The sequence below is a fragment of the Crocodylus porosus genome, unplaced genomic scaffold (genome assembly GCF_001723895.1).
Source record: "Crocodylus porosus isolate Cpor-Errol unplaced genomic scaffold, CroPor_comp1, whole genome shotgun sequence".
Lineage (NCBI taxonomy): Eukaryota > Metazoa > Chordata > Crocodylia > Crocodylidae > Crocodylus > Crocodylus porosus.
In genome coordinates, this window is record NW_017728907.1 from 19,136,571 (window position 1) to 19,158,904 (window position 22,334).

Below are 22,334 nucleotides of genomic sequence, written 5' to 3' on the forward strand. Positions count from 1 at the left end.
TGGGGGGTGGGGTCCCTGCATGCCCTGGCAGGATGTAGGGTACTGTGGGTCAGGAGTGAGGGCAACAGCAGGGCTGGGGGAAGGGCTGTTGCTTGGGATTGAGGGGCAGACACAGAGCACCCAGCAGGTAAGTCTGTGGAAGGGGAGGGGCAGAGGAGAGGGATACCTTTTATGTTCACAGTGAATAACGTTTTTTACAGTAACAAGTAATTTTACTGATTTCAGTGGAAGTACTCATGCTGTAAGGCACAACAAAGTGCAAGTCAGGTGTTGCTGTTTGACCTTTCAAAATTTATAATTTGCTTAAAAACTGAAACTTGTAAAGTTCTGTAAAGGTGTATGTAGCTCTTCAGAAGCTCTGTTGTCAGCCTGTGATAACCAAGTGCATCCACCATCTTTCAAAGTTCTGTGACTTGACAGCACAGCTGAAAATTGAATTCTTTAATTTTTTGGCAATAGACAAAATATTTCATGTTCTTTGCCAAATGGTTTTTTTTACATGTGTCAGATTAACACAGTTTTCTGTGGTCAGTTTCCTTAAAAGCATAGAAAGATTGAGCTCTATAGTTATGCTGAGCAGGCTGGCACAACCTTAAACAAAGCAGAATGAACTAAATGTAAAATTCCAATGCCTGAAGAAGGTGTTTGTGCCTGAAAGCTTGCAAAGAACAGTTTTTGCAACTATTTAGTTGGTCTAGTAAAAGATATCACATCTACCCAAAGAACCTTGTCTGCCTAAATCCTAATATCTGCATTCAGAATGAACAATTTCCCATTAACTTTAGTAAGGACTAAATAGAAACAGACAATGAAGTTCAGGATTTTATCCCAAGATATTCAGGATAATACAGCAAGTTTTTCTGGAATATAAATGCCTGGCTCTTAATCTTTTTTTAATATCAGAAGATATCAAAGAACTGTTCTTTCCTTATGGGACTGCGTTTAGTTCCAGCCCAATCACTGAGACTTCACTAAGACTACATAAAGTACATAAGAGGCTTGAATCTCCTGGCATCATTCTGTATAACCACATGTGGAGCTGTAGGACTGCACAGTGTGAGGTAGACAGCATAAACAAGGCTTTTTTTGTTGGGAGTAGGCACAGGGACAGTGTCTGGTTATATATTCAGCCATAGTCTGGAAGAAAAAGTTTTTAGTATTTTTTTCAAAAATCAAAGCAGCATTACAAATTGGAGTGATGGGTTTTGTCACAGAACATTTGTAGTCATACAGTGTTTTGCATAGCTGTGAAAGCAACATGTATCCTGCTGAATCTTGATATTTCTTCAGCATTTTACAACAGTTGCTAAAAAAGCTGCTCTTTGCAAGCTCACTATTGAGAATTTTTTATACTAGAAAAATATTAAGTTGTGATACTGTTATTTTGTAGGTTTTTTGAGTAGTAAGTTTTAAATATATTAAGAGCTGGACATTTAATGCAATTTCAACTGCTTTATTTTGTTAGAAGCTACAACTTTTGGGGAAAAACACTTCAATAACACATTTACTATAGATCTCATACCATACTTTATATAGCCATACTAGGGTATAATCATATCTGTGAATTCTGTAAAACTTTTTAACAAGGAAATGTATATAGCATACGTTGCTTGTAAATGTCAGCTTAGACGACAATAGTAAGAAATCCCATTGAAGTTTTTTAGGTTAGAGCAGGGCTTTCCTTCACTGGGCCCTGATTTTGTTAAAGTTACTGCCGTTTCCTACCTGGTAAAAAAGACTGGCCTTAAATGTGTAGGCAGGTTGGCTATAGGTGCAAGAAGATCACATCTTATAACTGACATAACTGCTAGCAAACCTCCCCATACAGACTGGTAGGAGAAAGTGGTTTCTGCCAGCAGTGCTGCTGCTGTTCAGGGAAGATGATACAGTTTTAGTAGTAAAAAAAATTCCTGTTGCTGGCAGAGTAGTAAATGCAGGTGTGGTGGTGGGGGGAGGAGTGGTCTTTGCTACTGTAAGGGCTGTAGTCATTTATCTGGTTTCACGTGGAGATCCCACTGAGTTAATTTAAGGGTCTCAGTGCCTTTGAAAAAATGTATCTTTCTAGCAATGAGAATGCAAAGTTAAGATTGCAGCTTAATTTTAATTGTCTTATTTTGTTTCATCGCAGAAAAGTTTTTTTGCCAAGATCTTCCTTTTATCACGGACTTGGAACTTGCCACTGTAAGAGTGAAATACTGGCTCTCAAAGTCAGTGGGAGTTTTGCCACTGATTTTCTGTGAATCTGAGACTTTATCCAAGGTCTTAGATCAAAGTAACCGGGTTTAGAAAGTTTGCACAAAGTACATTCAATTGTATCTGAGTTGCACAATGCAAAATAATAAATGCTTTCCTCTTTTAAAAATACAAGGTGTTAAGAGCCTCTCTTTTTTTTTTTTTTTTTTGTACACTGTTATTTCAATGGTAAAACTGTAATGCTTATTTATATTTGGCTAAAAATGGGTAGCCATGAGATCAATTTGTAGCTGAGGGGGAACCAGTGAGGGACAATACAAGTGATGCAGTACTGTGAAATTAAAAAAAAGAAAAGAAAAAAAAAAAGCTCTCTTGGTAAAATTAATGTTATTTTTGCACACAGCAAGGGTGTAATTATTATTAAGCAAGTAAAGTAATTGAATAAATGGTATGTGCAGCTTTTACCTATTAAGGCAGGAGTTCTCAAAATGTGAGCCGTGACCCTCCAGGGGGGTTGCAAGCAACTTTAAAAGGATGGACATAAGGAAGAACTTCTCTACTGTTCAAGCCCCCAAGGTTTGGAATAAGCTGCTGCCAGAGGTGATTCAAGCACCCACTTTGGATGCCTTCAGGGCGCATTTGGATGCTTATCTTGCTGGGATCCTATGATCCCTACTGACTTCCTGCCCCTGGGGCAGGCGGCTGGTTTCTATGATCCTCCGGGATCCCTTCCAACCCAAATGTCTATGAAATCTATGAAAAGGGGGCCGCAAACTTCCCAGGGGGGTATGCGCGGTGGTGCAAGGAAGTGGCACGCAACGGCAGTGCAGAGTGATGGATGGTAGCAGTGGCTGCCGCGTGGGAGCTCCCTGTTCCCTGCTGCCACCATCCAGCACTTGGGGTCATGGTGTCACAAAGTTTGAGAACCCCTGAATTAAGGTTTTTATTACAATAACTTCTCCTTTTCCTGACTTAGTTATAATTTAAAGTTGCAAGATGGATATAGCATATTGTTACTTTTAATAAATGTAATTGTTTCATTTACATTTCATTTGATGGCATAACTAACAGTTGTCCTTTTTAATAAGCTTACTTTCTTGCTTTTTAGGTAAGCTTCTGGGTTGTTAGAGAGATTCTTCATGCACAAACTTTAAAAATAAGAGCTGAGGTTTTGAGCCACTATATTAAAACTGCTAAGGTAAGAAAGATTTTGTTTGTTTTGGGTCTTACCAAGATGAAACTTCTTATACCTGAGTTTGCCCATTCAAAATGCATGTGTATAAATATTTGTCTGACACTTCATTTGGCTGCAGTTGTATCTGTTGACATGAATTGGTGTTTGGCTTCATCAGTGTGACATCAACAGAAAGGGTGGCAGTCCAGAGCTCCAGAATTAGATTCACATGCCTTTAAAAATGTTCTCTTAACTTTGAAAATAACATTTCTCATAGTGTTTCCTCATTTTTTTTCTTTAAATATAATTTATTACTCCATATGTAATGCAACCTGGGTTAAAATTTTTCACTGCTTGCAGGTTTTATGTTTAGATTTATTCTGGTGGCTGCTATTTAAAATATTTTTATGGCTTTTTTGCTGCTAAAAAGAAAGGTCTTTTAGATCTTTGATAGCAGTAGTCTTATGACTATTATCAATTAGTATCAATTTAAGATGGAAGTCACGTTTGGGGGTAATACAACTTCAAAAATATTTCTTCATTCAAGATGCAAATCAGGCAGCTTACAGCCACATTTCACTTCTACTGAAAGTAACATTAATAGTGTAAGAGTTAAACATCCATGGAAATACCCAGTTGTTGTCACCTCCTATTGGTACTCTTTCATGTCACAAAGAAATGTGGAGCTTCCATGTATGTGCCTCACATATGTCCCTGTACATGAGGCAGAGTTCAATTCTCCTTTGAAATGTTTGTCCATGGGCACATTCCACTGGTGGGGTGTGTACATTCTATACACTTGAGCTCAGTAAGCATTACCTGTAGAGCACATACATACCCTGTTCCTTGTGCCATGCACTGAGGACATAGAGGTCAGCATCCATTTCACGATCCATAGGACCTCTAGCTGGCTTTGGCCTGAGACAGCTTTCTGTGCAAGGTATAGAATTTGGCCCTAAAGCCACTTTCCAACCTATTCAGGAGTTATGGATGAATAAATAAATCTAAGTAACTTACTAGGGCATTATGTGTAATGTGTATTCATGATTTCATGTTTTACACAGCAACTGCGAAAAAGTTGTTTCTGTGAACCCCACAAAATGGAGATTTACCTGCAATTTTTGGCAAGGAATTGTTGGGGTGGGGTGGGGGGGGAACTTACTACAGATAAAATGCTGGCTCTCTCCCCTCCACCCTGGAGCATGTGTATAGACCCCCTTAGAGCTTCCAGAACTGCTCTTCTGCTTATCTTACTGTAAAAACATAAAACTCCACCAAAGTTTTTTTTGGATCTAGTAATTATATTTTCACTATGCTTCTTCCAGCTCAAACTTTTGCTAAAGTAGATTCCAAGGTGTTTAGTGCCTCATCGTTTGTTCCCCCCCCCCCCAAAAAAAAATTGTTTCCCCCTTTCATCTTCACAGACCAATACTTTCTAAGCTGTTTGGGGTGCAATACTGTTGAAAGGCACCTAATAACCTTTGGAGACCTATTTGAGATTGACAGTATCACTGTGTCGTCTTTATAAAGCAGGAGAGGGAGAGGATCTTTAAAAATCATGAATGTATGAAATTGATTCCCTGTCAGCACCTGCTTTATATCATTCAAGAATAAGTTAAAAAGTAGTGAAGCAAGTGGACATCCTTGTCGTACTCATCTTAGCTGAGAAACTCTTGGACAGGGCACCACAAATCTTGTAACATACCCTAGATGCTGTTTTTGAATAGTAAGTGGCAATAATTGTAAAAGCGCTTTGTCCACTGATACTACTGAAAGCTTCTTCCAGAGCTTGAATCTGACTATGGAGTCAAAAGCTCCCTTTGAGCCTTGAATGGTAATTGGCAAGGATAGATATTTAAGTAGTCCTGGCAATAGATTTTTAGTGTGCGAGTGACAGTGAGATGAGTGACCATATCTTGAAGTTGCTTCAGTTTAAAGTTGAGAAGATTGATTTACTATTTGCTTGAAGACAAAGGAGTCAGGATTTTTTTGTTGACATGCATATCCTGTTGCCAGCCAGGGAAATGTATGCGAGTGTTTCCTAATGGTGTTTTTTCTGCTTAACACTTAAGGCGTACACTTGACAGTTGGGATATTAATGCTTGCTGAAGCTATCTTTAGGAACATGAGAGGTTTTGAATTAAGGTGTGGGAAACTGGATCAATCCATAATTCAGCAGAGTAAGAACTATGGTGAGTTGATTTTTGGGCGTCTGAATTGTAGGAGATATGAGACTTGTCTTGTAATTGGCAAAAAAATGAAATGCGGTCAGTTTCTTCTTGGAATAGTAGGCAGAGGTGGTATATTTAATTTGTCATTACATTTTAAAACTGATTTGTGAACTAATTGTGGACTTCAATTGATGGTGATTTATGGATGTTAGAGCAAGAAGTCTGAAGATGTGAATCAAAATATGATGGTCCCTTTCCTCAGTAGGGTCTCTAATATTTGAAATGAGTTTATCAACAATGATGAGGATGGCTGTATTCTAGCTGGATAGATTGACAGTGAAATGAATAAAGGTAGAAATTGATTATCAGGAGTTAAATGTGGTGGATAACAGCACAAAGGAAGTGTAGGGTCTCTCATGGTGTGAGTCTTCATTCAAGAGCATATGTATTGCAGGATTTAGCATACAGGTTAGTAAAGGACTGCATCCTTGGTCACTAGAAATTTAAGGAAACCTACTTGCATGTCTTAAAATGACTGCCAAAGCTTAAGTTAACAGTTTGAATGTTTTTGGGTTGACCATCTGGAAAATTAGATAGGGTTGTTGAAGTGGAGAATTCCACTCTTTATTGGGGTGCTGGTCACTGATAGGAATATGGCTTGACAAATTTTGCTGCAAATGTCTTGTTGGATCGTAGGTACATGTTCAGCATACTGAAGACAAAATTGTGAAGTCTGAGAGACATTCTTGAGACCGGATCTTTCTTCAAGGTATTCAGCAAAATTTGCAGTTCAAAATGGGATTGGGTTACTCTGTAACAGCAATGATGCCAAATTTAAGTAGGGTAATTACAAACCTTACTGTGGCTTGGCTGGTTGGGCACATTTGTGACTAGTTCAGGACAAGTAAACAGCATTTGTTCAGGAAAACACTTTTATTGCTATCAAATGTATCTAGTAAAGGGACATTAGGACCTTGATCTGACCATAGTTGAGGTGGTGAGACATGTATCTGGGCTTTGTTTGAGTGTTAGCTGTGAATACATTGGCACTTTCAACTCCTATAGGTAGGAATGAATGAGGAGTGTTGTGTGCTACAAGTAGGTTTTGTTTCTTCTGTACAGGACAAGAGCTTAATCAAGTAATCAAGACATGTGACCTCATATAACAGATAAAATGAGGTATAGTTCAGAGAGATGCTGTGTCTTTGCAGAGCTTCTATATAGCTAGCTCATAATGGGCTCCAGAACTACCGTGAATAATTAGTTAGGTTAATTTGTGTAATATTGCACTGTTTTTTTGCATTCATAATCAAAACAAGCCAATTATTGAGTTTTTTTGACAAAACATGGATTCTGCTGTGTGGCTAAACTGGTTCTTCTCCTAAACGGAAGCACTGCTGAAAAAAAGCTAAAACACTGGTGTTAAGAGATTTAGTAAAGGTACTGCAAAGATGTCTGTCTTGCACTGTTGTCATTTGGATGCGCGTATGGCTGTGCATCCCAGATTTAGTTGTAGATATAGGAGTTTCAAAGAACTTGAGACAACTCTGAGGTCCTTGTCTTCCCAAATATTTTAAAGAGATCCACTGCATTTATTATAAAGGAACTGTACTTTCAAGGGTTTGGGGGGCCTGATCAGTTTAAAAAAAGGGACTGTGACAGTTTTTTTCCTTATGCAGACATGTTAGGAAAAAAAATGTAAGGAAAAGAAATTAATGCCATCTGTAGCTGCTGATCCTATAGCCCTGTTGGCATCAAATTAGCTATTTTAACAAGATGCTTAGGAGTTTAATTCCTCCTTCTGGTTACTATATGGAGACTTTGTATTTTCTTTTGTTTTGTGATTTAGAATGACAAATATACCAATAGGTACTGATAAAATATCCTTTCCAGATTATTTTCAATTTATTACTGTAGTCCTAATTATAGACCTGGACCCCATTGTGCTAGATTTTCTATTGACATAGAATAAGAAGGATTAGTATGTCTCCAAGCAGGGCATAAGTTAATTTTAAAGGAAATGGTAACAGATGCGTGGGGGTACAAGTAAACAATGAGACAAGATTCAGTCAGCATGATAGGGTGTGACAGCAGCACACAAGTGACCTAGCTAGTAAGGTTTTTGTTAGCATCACAGGAAAAGTTAAAGGAGGGACTTGGAAGATAACAAAATAGCTTGCCTATGTTTTGGATACTCCACCTAACAGCAGAGGCCTGCATGGGGGGAAAAAGCACAAAGGTACTTGTTAACAATTTCAGATATGTGAGTAATCCTGTTTCAGCTATGTTGAATTTGAGGTGGAGGCTGATAATCCACAAAAAGATTTGTAGAAAGGTTTGAGATTTTAATTTGGACAGAAGGAGAGAAGTCTGGAGAAGAGGACCACCCAAGCTTCTCTACTTTTGTTAGTGATCTTCTACAGTGAAGTGGACCCTAATAGAAGTTTGTTGCCCTACTAGTGATAAACGCATGGGTTTAATTCTGTTCTCTGATCCTTCATTTACAACCTTCAGCAAAAACATTATCATACACATGTTAAATTCCTGGTACCCTCCATTTTGAGGACAAGCATTTGGTTAGAGACATGTGATTTAACAGCTAATCTAGATAATCTGGGTGAAGTGGGACCGGACTTGATTCCACAGTGGCAGTTTTTTTTTCTTTTACTGACACTGCTTTTAAATCTAAACTGTTGCACTGATGCCATTAGGTGAGAGACCCATATAACAGTGGTAGAGCTTTGAGCAGTGTTGGACACTAAATTGGAGATGGACTTTTTTTTGCACTCACCTTAAGCTTCAGCTGGTTTCCTGGAAAATCAATATGTAGGTCTTGTTTAGCTGTTTAGGCATGACCACCCACATTTGAAAGTTCTACCACACTGCTTTTTATAATCTTAAACCAGTGACTCAAAGGCCATGGCACCTTGCAGTTTCTTGGTGCTGTGGCGTGCCACACAGTGCTAGCACTGTTTTGATGTGCAAAAATTATCTGTTGGGGTTTGAGTTCTCTGCAACAGAAGAATTGCTCTATTATTTTTCTTTACTCAAAACAGAGTGAAAACTAAAAGCTTGCATTTTTCTAAGGAGTGTTTTGGGTCTATCAAGGGGTTCCTCAAGTTTAAAAAACTTGAGAACCACTGATCTACGCCATGCAGCCTAGTCCTTCCCTATTAGGGTATGCAATTTAGAGGGAAATGCTGTCCTGTTAATTTAGACAAAACTCAGACTACTCTAAGGAGAAAATTAAGTATTGATATATAATTAGTTGCCCCTCGGAAACATTGTAAGGTATGGGTCTGCCACTCTGCCTTGATAGGTCTTTGAGGACACAATATAATTTTCCCCCATTCTGAGCTTTGCCCTAAGTTTTTAAATGCAAATCTTGTGGGATGATAAAAATTAAGGGTTGAAAATTAAGTGTTGCTTTTGACATTAAGAAAAAGAAATGTGAATTATCTGTAATAACATCCCCACTATACAGGATCTGAATGAACTGGTTTTGCAATGTAAGGGAGACTAGTAAATTTGGGTGGATATGCAAACTTTGAAAACTATTTGTGGTATAGAACATCAGTGTCTCATGATAAAAATTGAGAATGTAAAATCTAAAAAGGCCTGTGGAGCTCAAAGAAGTATTTTGTAATGCACAGCAAGATTTACTGTATATTCATACTAAATATTTTAATAAAGTTGTGGCTTTACTTTTGTGGCTTTAAAATGTAATAAAGGAGATTACAAAAAAAAGAATTGGATTAGTTGTAACGAATCTACTCAAGTGTGTTTTATAGGCAGAGGAGTTTGCATATGGTAATCAACTTTGAGGAATCAGAAGTATCAAAGTTCTCATGAAACGCAGTCCTGGAGATAATTGTTCAAGTAGTTTAACTTAGCTATATCTCATCCAGGTATTTACTAGATATGCTCTGGAGAATAAACAAAGTGACTGTCTTATTTAGGGGCCTGTGATATGCAAGAAAATATGATAGTATTATAGACATTACTTTATGCCTAAGTCTTGGTTTAGATAGCTCAGTGTGTCTGCCACTCCCACCCAAGTACATTGTGGCCAGATGCGATTTTCTCTGTTCAAACACTAGCAAGCAGCCAGGAGTACTCCTTTTCAATACTCAGTGCCAAGTCAAAACAAAGGAGGTCCAGTGGAGATAGCTGAAAGCAAAGTGCCAAAATGGGGTCTCTGGTAATACACCCTTTACCTGCCAATATTATGAAGAACTGATTTGCATTTTTGCATGTGATGCCACCATCAAAGCCAAGAATGCAATGGTCGATTACAGCTGCAGAGAACATGGAAAAACACCCAAGACTGCATGGCAAGCACTCGGGGTGTGCAAAGCTTTGGTCACCGATTCGATTTGGCTTGATTTGGAGGCAGAGTCACCGAATCGGAGTCAAATAGGGAGACAAACCCCCCCTGCTCTGAATTGATTTGAAGCCTCCGAATCAATCTGGAAAAAGATTCAGAGGTTTGGTGATTCAGAAGGCAGTCGTGCAGGTGAACAAAAAGTGAGGAGGAGAGGGAGCTGGTGGGGGGGGGGGGCAGAGACTGACATTTGTAGTTGGCCAGTGGCTGATCTTTCCCGAGTCCCCTTCTAATCACAGTGCTCTGGGGGTGGGACATAGAAACAGTATATAAGCCTTTGTCTGCAGCCTTTTTGTCCCTCTTGTGAGCTGTTCCTGCCTGAGCAAAAGAGGGCCAGGTGGCTGGCCCAGAAACAGGTGAGCAGGCAGAGATCTAACCGGCACCGGGAAGGCTCCCTGTTACAGGCTGCCATCCCTGCTGTTTTCATCCCACTGGGCCTTAAGATGCACACAGTCCCACATGTCATGAGTTTTGCTTTCAGAAGCTTGAAGTGCAGCTTCTCAGAACCCCCTGTGCCTATCTCCATGAAACTTGGCGGGCCTCATGCCCTGAGAAGGGGCTTCCATCCCTGTTGTTTTCATCCAAATCTGCCAAAAAATGACAAAAGTTATAGGTATTTCAGTGATTCTCCATTATAGTCTATGACTGAATCACTCAGAATCAGTGCCAAATCTTCCAAAGCAGATTCAGTCGAATTGATTCCAGACAGTTGGGAATCTCCAAATCAAATCACTGTCCTCCGAATTGGCCGCATCCAAATCAAATACTTCCCTATTCGCACAGTCCTAGCAAGCACCCGGTAGAACTTTTTGATTTGGGCATCATACAAAGAATTATTGGGGCAGCTGGGAACCCCTTCTGCCCAGCATGTTCTCCATGGCATCTGTGGTGGAGACTTAAAACTTTTCTAGTCTTTTTCCCTCCGTGAGATTGAATCTCATTGCCATTGGTCATACCCTACATCTGTGCCAACTCACTTGCAGAGTTGATTTCTAATCATGCTCCCATTACCCTGTTTCATACCCTTTTGCTTTCAAAATGGCATCTCTGCTAAAGGTGTAAAGATTTCCTTCTCTGCTATGAGAAACATCACAGTTATGAGTTACAGGAAAAGCTTGGGAAAAAGGCAGTAAGTGTATCTCTGTCCACCTCCCTCCACTAGCTGTAGAGTTCTCTCGCTCCCATTTTGCTCTGCTGTGAGCACTTTTTTAAAACTTTCAGTTTTTTAAACTTTAAAGTTTAAAACCAATTATTGTTTTAATCATAGATATGGAAAGTTTGGGGATTTTTAAAGCTCATTAGAGAAGTTGCATTGATTCACCAGCTTTGTAGTGCACTCAGCTTTTCATAGATCTTTAAAATTTGAAGTAAATGCCTCAGATTAGGCATTGGATACCTTTTAGAATGCATAAATATTTTAAGATGTTGTAATATACGGATTTTATAAATTAACTCCAAAATTCTATTAATTTTGCAGTGTTCTTTAGACTGATCTGTGGGAAACAAAAATGCTACTTAAGGCAGAGGTAGTGCTCTGTTTTGGCATGAGCATTAAAAGTTAAAGCAGCTCTCTTAGGATTATTTATGCATCTAGCGTAACCCTTGTGCTACTGTCTAGCTGGAACAAGTTATCTTGATAAAGAGCAGAATTCCTGTATTGTTGATTTATACATTGCCTTTTTGAACAGGGCTCCATTTTGTCTTCTGAGAGTTTGTCTCAAGGTAATATTTTCTAAGATGAGAAGAATGCATGTAATTACTAAACAATACCCTGTCTCCTTCCATGCTTCTTTAAAAAGAGAGAGAGGGAAGTATCCAGAGATCCACTGTGCTGGCACTAATTCATATGAATGTTAAAGTAATGAGTCATGCATACAGTCCCAACTCTCACGTACTTCCCAGAAGAAATACAAGATGGATATAGTATGAGTTGTTTGGAAAAAGCCTTGCCATCTTTCTAGGACAGTACAGACTGGGCAGAGATGGTAGAAACGATATTCCAAATTGTAGGAAAATTAAGTATTTTATTATTGTGGGAATACAGACTGTAAGGGATAGAACAATAAGTAATTATGCTTTTCCTGTGTCCCCCCCCCCCCCCATAATATCTGTTAACTGCAAAGAAAGCAGTTATCTTCAGAGTGTCTGTCAGATCTTGGGAATGGGGAAGGTGGAGATGGACTAAAGATGATGTTGTTCATTACTGTTCAGTTTGTTATGATGGAGGATCATAAAGACAGATTTGTGCAGAGAAGGTTTCATGGAACGTTTTCAAAATATCAAAAATGTAGGCTAGATTCTTGAGAGAAGTGTGCATAACCTTGGAAAGGAACAAAATGTAATCCCTGCAGAGAACAAAACAGCTATGACAGTATCTCTTATTTCAAGAGACAAATACTACACCTTGGCATTCTAATGTTCTGTTAAATGTAGAGGTATGCTGGGACTGCCATTTCTTTGAACTTAATTTTGGGTTCTTTCTATCATATTCAACTCCACAGAAGTTGGAGAAAGAGAAATCCTTGAGTGAATTACCCACCAGAGCTTGTGAGCACTCCATGGTATAGCTGTGTCCCACTTCTGCTGTTTTTTAAGTTCAAACTATGTTTTAATTTTTTTACTTTTATTCAAGCATGTTACCTGTATGAAATGCACTTTCCAAAGTATATCTTTTAACAACTTGTTTGAAAAACCTTAATTCAGATATAGTTCAATCCATAGATGACTTGGTATTTGCTACTGTATGCTGTTTGTTCTTGAAGAAACCAAAAAGCATTTTCTTAATTACAACACAATTATTAGGCACAATTGCCCCTGGTGTATAAAGTAGGAACCTAGTACATCACTTCCTTGTTTCCTTTACTTGGGGTATATGATAGGGGCACCTTCTCCATTATATAGAAAATCTCTTCACTTTCTGCTTTCTCTGATTCTCCATCAGACACTTATCACATCAGGCATGTCATGATTAGAAACATCCAACTCCCTTTCAGCCTCTAAACAATGTACTCTGCTGAATTTTTTTAGTACCTAGGAGTAAAGTTTAAAGTACTCTTGTCCCCACTTCCAGTAAAAAAGCTTCATAGATGAAGTAATCTGGGTTGCCAAAATTAGAGGAGGAATCTACTTCTAAAGGGGCCAAAAATAATTCTGTGTCTTATCAATGGCCTTGAAACTTGGAAACCATCTTTTAAAGCCATCAAAAAGCCTAGGAGGCTGACACTGTATAGAAGAACCCTCTTCATAGCATTGCGCATCTGTGACCATAGCCTCAGCAGTTGATATTCTCACACTAAACTGTTTAGCTACTGGTTGTCAGCAATGAAAGAGAAGGAAGTGAAAATCCATGTTGTGAAGGTAAAATGCTTTCCCATGCTGATAGAAACTCTAGTTCCATTGCTGCAACTCTGGGATGACTTCTGTTCAGATTTCTAGGGCGATTTGCTTTTTTTGTCCTGAGGTTCTGTCACCACAGCAACCACTTTGGGGGATTCCTTAGTTTAATGATTGCCTGTGAAGGCCAAGATGGCTCTTCTCCCATCAGTTGGTTACAGTTGTCTGAACAAAGCAGAAAATGAAATCTAGCAGTTCTGTTAGCTATATTGAGGTACCATTAACGGTTCTGATCTTACAGAGCCAAATCCATCTGCTTGCATGACTCGGAATGCATATGCATCTTCCTCTCATATTACTTTCATGGTTATGGCACAGCACTTTGTCATTCATGCTGCCTTGTACCATTTAGAAAATAGTGCAGACAAAATTGACAGATGCTATAAGAGGAATCATTGGAGTTTATTATTTAGGTAGTCATAGAATTCCTGTAGTTTGACATCCATCTCAGAATGGCTAACATGACAAATCAGAGTGTGGAACAATGCCCAGTGCTGCATCTCCTTAGGCTTCTGAGTGGTTAATTTGGGCAGACAGAAGTGTGTGAATGTAATGATGAAGTAGGAAATTTCCATAATGTAGTATGGATGCACTTCGGTTTGCTACAGTCAAATTACAACTTTTAGAACAAATGACTAGATTGAATCAACATCACTGTATATATCATTTTGGGGTATTTTTAACTTTTGTGTGTTGCTTCATTGCAGTTGAAGTATTTTTCAAGTTATTCTTATTTTCATCCTCAGAAGTTATACGAGCTGAATAACCTGCATGCACTTATGGCAGTGGTGTCTGGATTACAAAGTGCCCCCATCTTCAGACTGACTAAAACGTGGGCGGTAAGTAATCTCAGTAGGACAGTGGGTGACTCTTAATTCCTTCTTAAAAATAAAGATTGTAGTATATCCTTCTGTAGTCTGTTTCAAGGATCCAATGATTATTTCAGATGCACTTAATTCACTTTACTCTGTACATTATTTCTAGTGCCTCTAAGTCTACATTTTCCTCTTGAGCTTTTTTCCATTTTGGCATAGACATTTTTTCCTTTTGAAAATGGTTCCCTGAAGATTCAGTTAAGTTCAGAGGTTCTAATTTGGCCAAATGCTATTTTGTATTAGTTACTGGAAAATTATGAGTGCCAAAGCAGTCATATTTTAATCATTATGGGTTTTACACTGTTGGAATTTTTCATCTGTAAAGAATACATATCCAAAAACTTTGGAGTCAGATTCCATAAAGATGTATATATTTTTATTTTTATCACTGATAACTGGGCTTAATTTTTCCCCAATGTTTTGTCCATTGTATTTTATATGCTAACTATTCTAAACAGTGCATTTGCTTGTTTGTCTTTTTCTAATACCTAATTTTGAAAGAGAAATTATTTTTCCCCACTCTGCCCACCATCTCTTTTGACTAAAATGGTAAGCTGGTGTTTGCATACTAGTGTCGGTGATTGGCACAACTCTGGGCAACATGCTGACCTAGTTGCAGGTTCAGAACTAAGAAAAATATTATATCTGCGTAGCCATATAAATAATAAGAGATGAAACACCCAGTATTTTCAAGCCTAATCACTTCAGAGTTCACCCAGAACATGAAACACTCCAGCATGTAATACAAACTTTAATTAGCTTGTAAAAAGAGGTAAAAATTTTCAGGGACCAGAATGTTAGTGGCTACAAGAGTCTACTGTATCCTAGCAAGACAGACACATTAAAGGTAAACATTGTTAGCTGACATATTCTGTCAGCCTAACCATGAATATTCAACCAGGTATAATTTTTGCCATTGGCAGGTTAGGCAAATTCAACAAACACCATACAGTTCCTTATTTTTTGCATTGACATACCTTGTTCTGAAAGGTCTTAATTTAAAATGTACTTACTATTCAGAAATGTTCTTTGAGAAAATCTTCACTCTTGGTCTATATTTTTAATTGCTCTCTTCAGTTTCACCAATCAGCATGCTTATACAGGATAAAGCCATGCATCTCTGGATTCTATCTGAGAAATCCAGATCCTAAATTTAGACAGCCCTCCCTATTCAAACTACTAAAATATAAAATAATCCACTGGAAAAATCTGATGAATTGCATGTCTTTTATTTTTGGGCAAGTGTTTTTTAAGATTTCAGGTCTTTATAAAGGAGCCACTTCCTGCACTCAATCTGCATGAGCTTTTGCAAAAATAGGTAGTCTAGAAACTCATGACAAAATAGGTCATGCATCCACCAGTTTTAAAGATATTGGGTTCATTTAAGGTAAAGCCACCAAACTATTGTCAGCTTCTAAACATCAACTCTTCCTTGTAACATCTTAACAAAACTCTTCTTGGTAGAGGGAAACCATAATTAAAGTGAAATGAATAGAAGAGCTGAAAGAATTAGGGAGCTGCAAGAATGAGAGTTCTTTCAAGTGAAGCTCTGAATCATCCCCTCCTACTCCTATAAGCAGTTCTGACTGTTGTCTCCCATTGCATTCAGAAGGGTCAACAACAGATAGTCGATGGGCCAGATCTGGCCTGCAGAGTCACTGGATCTGGTCCCATGCCCACAACCAACCTGGTGCTGGGCAGCTTCCAGCTGTGCCTGTGCTGCAGTGGCAGCTGCTGAGAAATGTCAGCAGTGCAGATGAAGCTTCTGGTTCACCAACCCAGGAGCAGCTCCCTACCAGCTGGAAGTTGTGCCTGAAGTGCAGCTGGGGAGTGGAGGCCCGGGGAGAAATGGTGGCAGCACCAGCAGCCTGGGCTCAATTCCAAGCTGTCCAGACCTGGCACAGCTTCCCCTGGGCTGGAAGCTGTGTTTATGCCCCAGCCTGGAATTGTGGGGGGGAGGCTTGGAAAAGTGGTGGTGGCATTTCAACCAACACGGTTGTCATGGCCTATGGGTTGCAAAGGTTGCTGGCCCCTCACATAAAGTATAAGTATTTAGAGCAGTTTCAAAAGGCCAGCAGCTGTTAACATTCTAATTGTCAGGGGCAGACAAGCCAGGAATGATACAAATGTAGCAAAACCACTCTCACTTTACCACTCTTTTATTCAGTTAAACTTGGAGCAGTTTTGCCAATAGCATAAATTGAGTTGGGGGTAATTGCCAGGGGTACCAATTTGGAAGGGGTGCCAGTACCTGGGAAGCCTGCCCCAGCAAGGCAGCATACAGGGAGCCAACAGCAACTGCTCCTATCAGGTAAGATGCTTGTGTGTGGGGTGTGTCCATTCTCCTCCACTCTTCAGATGCTTGACACAGCACTCCTACTTGTCTCTGCTAAGATACAAAAATCACTAATTATGCATTTGAGGTTTGCTACATGCCCATGTTTGTCTTCATGAAACAATTAAAATGTAACAGCTGCTGGCCTTTTGAAACATTCCTCTTTTGAAACTACTCCAAATATATGCATCTATACCCACAGATACTACTATTGCTTGTTCTCTGGATACTTTGGGGGGGGGGGCATTTTGACAAAACAATTTGGAAGGAAAGGAGAGGAGGAAAGAAAATCTAAGGATCATTGAATGGGTGCTTTTTCTTCAGCATTACCTGCGCTCTGGTCGCATTCTCTACCAGATTGCTCCTATGTTAAAGAAAAGAAAGGGAACCTGCTATGCATACCATCCCCTCCATAAGGAACTGCATAAGGAAACCCTTGAAAGGGTAACACTTTTGGAGAACCTCTCAAAGACTTTGAATGTAGCAATCAGATTTCAACAGTATTGTTTCTTAACCCGTATTTAAGAAAACACAGTTGACGGTCAGATTATTTCATTGCAGTCAAAACTTTCAGCATTTCTTTTGTATTGTAAAAGGAAGCATTTGTGTTTTTATTACTTTCATTCCAATGGAGTTATAAAATACCTCCCAAACACAGACAGAACATATGTCAAAGCATGATGGAATGAAAAATTTTACCTAGATTGTCTTATTAGTGTATCTACTGCTTAATTAACTGGAAAGCTAAATTTAATATCCTGAGCTTTCAGGTGTAATATAATACTAGAAAAAAAAAAGCTAGACTTCCTTGCTCATATGTTGGAGCTAGAACTAGCAGCATTTTGAATGTGTTCTCAGCTCCATATATTATTATCCCTGGAAATCTGTAGGAGCTCTAACCTGGCAGTGTCATGAGAGATGCAAAACACCAATGTTAATTCAAGCTCTGTCCTGGAACTTCAGAGAGACAGTTTCTTGGAAGACCGGCCTCTCTTTAAAAAAGAAAGCTGATGATGTAGAATTGCGCTGGGGTGTTGGTCATCTTTGTGACAGTTAGTGGGTAGAAAGGTAGACAAGAGTGAAAAGAAGTAAAACAAATAAAAATGACATGTTTGCCAAAATACATAGATTAGGTCCATTGCAGTCATGACCACACAAGTAGATTTTGATTTGCAAAGGAGGGAATTTGCATGTAAAATCTTGAGGATATGTACCTACACAACTAGAGTTTCCCTTAATTCCACTTATTTTAATAACTAGCTACTGTACATCTTATATATAGCTGAAACTGTGGTTGAGCTGCTAGAACACCTTGTCTCCTGCCAAAATGTACAATCCAAACATTTTTCTGTGCTTCCTTAAATCTTGGGCCTAAAATGAAATAAAAACTTTAATGTGGCTTCTCAATGGCAGTTCTGTTAGTTACCTCAAGTGCAGCATTTTCTAATTTTGTAATTTATTCCCTACACAAAGAGCTCAGCTATAGTTAAGAGCCCAGGAGGGAGCAGGGAGGATGGACTTGCACTAAAAGATAGATTAATGATTTAAGTTTTGTGTTCAAAACTAATGATCTTTTAATATGAATGGAGCCTGTAAAACTGCTTTTTTGGCTGTCTGAATAATATACCAAGTAGTGCTCAAACAGAAATACTTTTCTGTGGAGAAGCCTGATCAAGTCTCTATTACACCTTCCTTTTCCAGGGGGAAATTCTGGTTAAGGATCTGAATATCAGTGTATTTGCATGAGGCAAATAGGTATTTTTTTAAATGTTTTTTACCAGTCTTAGCTCTCCTGTTCTCTTCATTGGAAAATAATCTTTAAGATTAAGGAAATCTTAGAAGAATCTATGTTAACCAAACAGGCATAATTATGAAATATCAATTTTATTACAGACTTCTTTCAAGAGGGCATTGATCTTCCCTGGAGGCAGCCCAGCTTGCTTTGGGAACAATGGGAGGAGATGGTGGTTTTGAAGGAGGCATTTGTTTTGTTTTTTATTAAACACTTTTAGCTTCACTTCTGTTGAAAAGAATAGCAGTTAGCAACCATTCTGGTTCTCTATGGAAATTGTCTATAGTAGAAAATTGGTTATTACCAGGGATCCAGGTTTTCTCTGTTTAAAAATCACAAATTCTCTGAGTTTAAAATTGTGATTAAAATGAAATGCAACTATTTATAAGTGCCCATTAAACACAATGTCTTATTGATACAGTTACCATTTTAAAGCAATTTGGAAGTTTACCAGTGCCTCGGTCATCATTACAATAAAATAAATTCTAAGTAGTTACAAATTTTGGTATTTGATTGGAGTGTTTTTATCATGGAAAACCAGAACTTGTCCTGCCCCCTTTGCTTACCAGGATGCAGGTCTAGGCCCTTTACTCCCAAGCCACAGCCTCCTTCCTCCCCCCAGCCCTGTTGAAGGGGGCCCCCAGCTGCCAGGGCTATGGGGCCAGGGACCTAGGTCCACAGTCCCCTGGTCCTTGCACCAGTGCCCAAGCCCTGGCTGCTGCCTGCAGGAGGTAGCCACCGCAGCAGAGCAGAATGCGGAGCTTGGCTCCCAGTCCCCTATGGGTGGCGCAGCCAGAGTGGAACTTGTCGGTGGGGGGTGCAGACTGCCTGCTGTGAGCTTGGACTCCCTGCCGTGCTGCCCCCCTCCTCCCCCCCAGGGCCTCTGCAGCCCAGCAGGTGGGACCCAGCACAGAGCAGAGTAGGGCCAGGCAGGGAGACTTGTTGCTGCTGCTGCAAGCCCCATGCCGCCATGGCGAGGTGCCCCCAGGCTGCCTGGCAGCAATGAGGGGCACATCTCTGCACCACTACTTCCGCTGCCACCAGGCAGGCAGAGGGAACCTTGCCAGGGTAGCATGGGGCTTACAGTCACAAGGAGCCTCTTTGCCCAGCCCTGCTCTGCCTTGCTTCACTGGGTCCTGCCTGTTGGGCTGAGGAGGCTCTGGGGGGAGGATAGCAGGGCAGGGAGACTGAACCTGCAGTGAACAGCCCACCCCTGTCCTGTGTACAGATCTGGGGGGCATGTGCACAGTGACGGAGTTAGGCCCCCCACACCCTGGGCGAACTGCCCATGTCCCCATCCTGCTCCCTGCTGGGGCCCTGTAGCTACGCGTTCTGGCCCCTTACCTGTGGGGAGCTGCTCTCCAAGCTGCCTGACAACCATGCACATGGTGGCCCCTGCCTGACCACCTTCTTTGTGCTCCTCCTAGCCCATGGAGGCTAGAACTGTGCCAGCCTGCAAAGAGCTTCTTGCAAAAGTGGAAAGTCCATGTATTTCCCCATTTAAAATGAAAATTCTGCATGTTTCTTGGTTAAAAGGGCAAATCCACATTTTCCCTGTTTTCCTATGGGAAACAGAGAACTTGTATCCTTGGCTATTAACTTGCTGCATGGTAACATTTTATTTATAAAACGGGGAAAAAAATTACTAATGGTAAATCAAATTCAAACATAATCAGTGCATTAGAGTTCAGTGATTTTTTTTTTTTTAACTGTGAAAATTTGAAGAATTTTGTATTACTTCATTTTTTTTGTCCTTTATCTTTAAAAATAGTTCTACATTTTTAAGGGACCCATTTAAGTGCTAATTTTAATTCATGACCTAGCCATTTTTTCTTGTAAACACTCAAAATTTATTCTGTAGGGGAAGGCAGTGTTATATTCCTTACCACAAAGCATTGAATCCATATTTTAACTTCAATAGTCATCTCAGATGTAAATTTCTAACTACAATCCTTCTAATTTTGTGTCTCTTTTTTTAGTTATTGAGTCGAAAAGACAAGGCTACCTTTGAAAAGCTGGAGTATGTTATGAGTAAAGAGGATAATTATAAGAGACTTAGAGATTATATCAGCAGCTTGAAGATGACTCCTTGTATTCCTTATTTAGGTAAGCTGAACAATTTATGGGTGGTATTAACAAGAATATACACAAGCAACGAGAAAAAAAGAGAAACCCATTTTAAGCAGTATATGAGAAGACATAAATCTGGTTGGCTATAAATGTTTTGTATACATCAAGAAAAATCTCTCTCTCTGGGGTGTGTGCGTGTGTATTTAAAAAAACCAACAAAACAAAAAAAACAACCAACCTTCCAAGTGCTTTAAGATTTTACATGGAGCATCAGTTTTCCTGGAGATGGTTTTTCCTTATGTTGTGTAGATATAATGATTGACTGATGGTGGAGTAGTTAGATTGTTATTCCTGGCAATGCTTTCGAAGAACTAAACATTTGACTGCGCATAGCTATAATGAAAAGCAGTAAATCACTAGCTTGACAGATAAGTATTAATTATAGACTATTTATTTTAACTACTGTGAAACCTGATTTATACTGTATGAATTGACACTTGAATTATATTGAAGTGACCAGGATAATTAGGTCATTGCTATTAAAGATAAAGAAATGAAATAGCTGATGTGCAGAGTTAACTTGAATAATTGAATTACCTTCCTATGTTTTAAGAGAACTTGATCAGTTCATTTATTTTCATTGCATATTGTTTCTCATGTCTTGACAAAATATAGCATTTTCATCAGCATTTTGGAATTACTTGCTGAACCAAGGAGAATTGAGCAAGATTATTATAATTTACTTGTAATATTGCTCATATTTTTGGTTTCCTTAATCATATAAAAACATCAGTGTTTAACAAAAGTGTTTGTCCAACTGCTTCCCTCTTGCAGCTTAGTCCAAGGTTAGCAGAGTTTCAGTTAATGATTTGTGTTACACATCTCAGCTGTTTGTATGTCTGTAGTTGGAATAATCTTTGGTGGTCTACTGTAGTTAACTGGATTTTAATTTCACTTCACTCTGAATGTAATAATTTTTATGTTTACCATTGCTGGGTTATTTTAGCTTCTTCGTAACCCCAGACTCTGGAGGCTCTTTGTTGTGTTGAAGTTTTCATAACTGTCACAGTAGGTGGCAGGGAATGCCTGGCCACTCAGTTTCTACTATTTTATTCGTCTTACCAGCAGCAGGCAGGTTAAACTACATCTTCAGGCGTTCTAAAGAGAAATACGACTGTTTGTTTCCATAATTTATGGTAGTGTAAGAGTGACGTAGCTGTGATTTTATCTAGAGCAGGGGCAGGCAAATATTTTGTGCCCCACCCCCTGGTCACCATCTTGGGACCAATGTCCCAATGTCTTGGGATCAATGTCCCAGGGCCAGCACTGGTGGGACCCAGAGCAGGGTGCAGGCTGGCAAGGGTCTGTGGAGCCAGGCTGGGCTACACCAGCAGGGAGGTGGGGTCTGGCCCGGCTTCATAGAGCCCCTGCCGGTTGGGACCCTGCCCTCCTGTCACCCTGCTCTGGACCCTGCTGGCACTGGCCCCGGAACACTGGTGTGGGCCCCGTGCTCCCACTGGCTCCCTGCCCACTCACACCCAGTGCCCCCCAGCCCTGTGGTACAGGTGTGGGGCAGCACTTGGCCCTGACCCCCTGTTTGTTAGCAGGGAAGAAGCTGGTGCAGAGCGTGGGGAAAAGTGGCCCCTCGCCCATCTCACGGCCGGTGCTTGCAGCCCACGCGGGGCTGTGTAGAGCAGGCACAGGCAGCCTCGTGGGGGCTGCAGTGTGGAGCGCCGGCTATGTGGTGGGTGAGGGGCCGCTTTTCTCTGCACAGGGAAGGAACCTGGGGAAAAGCTGAGTGTGTGGGGGGAAGCGGCCCCTCCCCTGCCCCACAGCTGGTACCCCACACTGCAGGTGCTTGCAGCCCACATGGGGCTGTCTGGAGCAGGTACAGGCAGCCCCATGCGGGCTGCGAGCAGCTTCAATGCTGGGCACTGAGTGTGGGTG

The 22,334-nt window shown here is 40.1% G+C and overlaps 1 protein-coding gene across 5 annotated transcripts in view; it reads left to right on the plus strand.

Moving 5' to 3' along the window:
• The window catches only part of RALGPS2 (Ral GEF with PH domain and SH3 binding motif 2), a 233,884-nt gene that overhangs the window by 100,384 nt on the left and 111,166 nt on the right, over nt 1–22,334 (plus strand). For all 5 annotated transcript variants that reach the window (XM_019530901.1, XM_019530905.1, XM_019530903.1 and 2 more), the window contains exons 6-8: nt 3,302–3,391; nt 14,062–14,154; nt 20,297–20,423. In XM_019530901.1, the coding sequence (XP_019386446.1) occupies nt 3,302–3,391; nt 14,062–14,154; nt 20,297–20,423 (310 nt within the window). The remainder of the gene's footprint in view (nt 1–3,301; nt 3,392–14,061; nt 14,155–20,296; nt 20,424–22,334) is intronic.